General features: G+C 46.6%; 1 protein-coding gene across 1 annotated transcript in view; it reads right to left on the bottom strand.

The window, feature by feature from the left end:
• LOC107105118 (1-phosphatidylinositol 4,5-bisphosphate phosphodiesterase delta-4-like) overlaps positions 1–1,268 on the bottom strand; it is a 37,617-nt gene that overhangs the window by 11,256 nt on the left and 25,093 nt on the right. The window contains exons 13-14 of the mRNA XM_015405232.1: positions 560–738; positions 344–476 (exon numbers count right to left, since the gene is read on the bottom strand). Coding sequence (XP_015260718.1) covers positions 344–476; positions 560–738 — 312 coding nt within the window. The remainder of the gene's footprint in view (positions 1–343; positions 477–559; positions 739–1,268) is intronic.

The raw sequence follows: 1,268 nt of genomic DNA, 5'->3' as shown, positions 1-1,268 counted from the left end.
TAAATCAAGACATCTGCATTTTTCTCTCGGCTCTCTCTTCACCATGACATCTTCAATCCACCTATTTCCAGAACGATCTAGTTTCCTGAGAACGATGGCCTGGGACTTGGAGGGACTGTCCTTGAACATGATATTGATTATGGACAATCCCTGACTAACACACAAGTTCAATAATGGAAAACACCAGTGGGGTTCAGAGGTGTTGCATAGTGTCATTCTGCCCCTAGGCCAAAGAAAAGGTCAGAGACCTCCCCCCCATACTTGAAAGGAGGGGAGGTCTCTGAAAAAAAACTCAAATGAAAATAGATGTACAGCTGTGTGAAAGAAACTCAGTGTGTGGTACCATTGTTCTCGATATATCTGGTTTCCTGTTTGGCCTGGTCCATCGCAACTCCATGGATCTCCACTCTGACCAGAGGGTCCACTATAGAGTCCTCCTTGATGTTGACTTTGGGCAGCTGCTGGCCACTGATCACCTTCATGGGAGGTCAGTGAGACAGCTCCAATAAATGCGGGGCGACCGATCAGAACGAAGGATTTCACCTTTAGGCGGCGTTACCTGGATGGTAAGGACGACGGGTTGGTAGTCATGGCGTCTCTGAGGCAGGTCGGGGTCAAACCTCCTGTCGCTGTCTCTCATGAAGCTGGGCTTCAGGACATAGCCGCAGCGGCCGTTCTGACTGAACAGGCCGTCGTTTAGATCCATCCCCTCTCCAGCTGTCTGGAAGTTCAGTGCAACTGGGAGGAAAACGGAGGAAAAAAGGTCACCAAGTTCATAAACCAACCAGCAGGTCCAACATGGCCGACTGCTTCATAAGCACTGTACACTGATGACTTTTTTACAACCTCCTATCACTGTATCGTAATTTGATGAACTTTTATTAAAGATTACATAAAATCTTACCTTTAATGTGATTTGCTAAAAAAAAACAACAACTCACGCACAAAATTATAAGGGCACCGTTTGAAAAGTTTAGTCGCAAAAATTAGGAGCAATATTAATGTCTTTTTCCATGTCACTTTTTCAATATGTCATTCACTCATTTATAAAAATCTTACTTTGTTAAATAAATATTTTATTTCCTTTGCCAAGGGCCAGCCAAGGACCAGCCAGGACCAGCCAAGGGCCAGCCAAGGACCAGCCAGGACTAGCCAAGGACCAGCCAAAGACCAGCCAAGGACCAGCCAAGGACCAGTCTAGGGCCACCTAATGGCCAGCCAAGGACCAACCAAGGACCAGCCAAAGACCAGCCAAGGACCAGTCAAGG

This window comes from Cyprinodon variegatus, unplaced genomic scaffold, assembly GCF_000732505.1.
Source record: "Cyprinodon variegatus isolate N-32 unplaced genomic scaffold, C_variegatus-1.0 Scaffold2073, whole genome shotgun sequence".
In the NCBI taxonomy this organism is placed as follows: Eukaryota; Metazoa; Chordata; class Actinopteri; order Cyprinodontiformes; family Cyprinodontidae; genus Cyprinodon; species Cyprinodon variegatus.
Note: the sequence above shows the minus strand (reverse complement) of the source record. Positions and strands in the feature narration are given on the sequence as shown.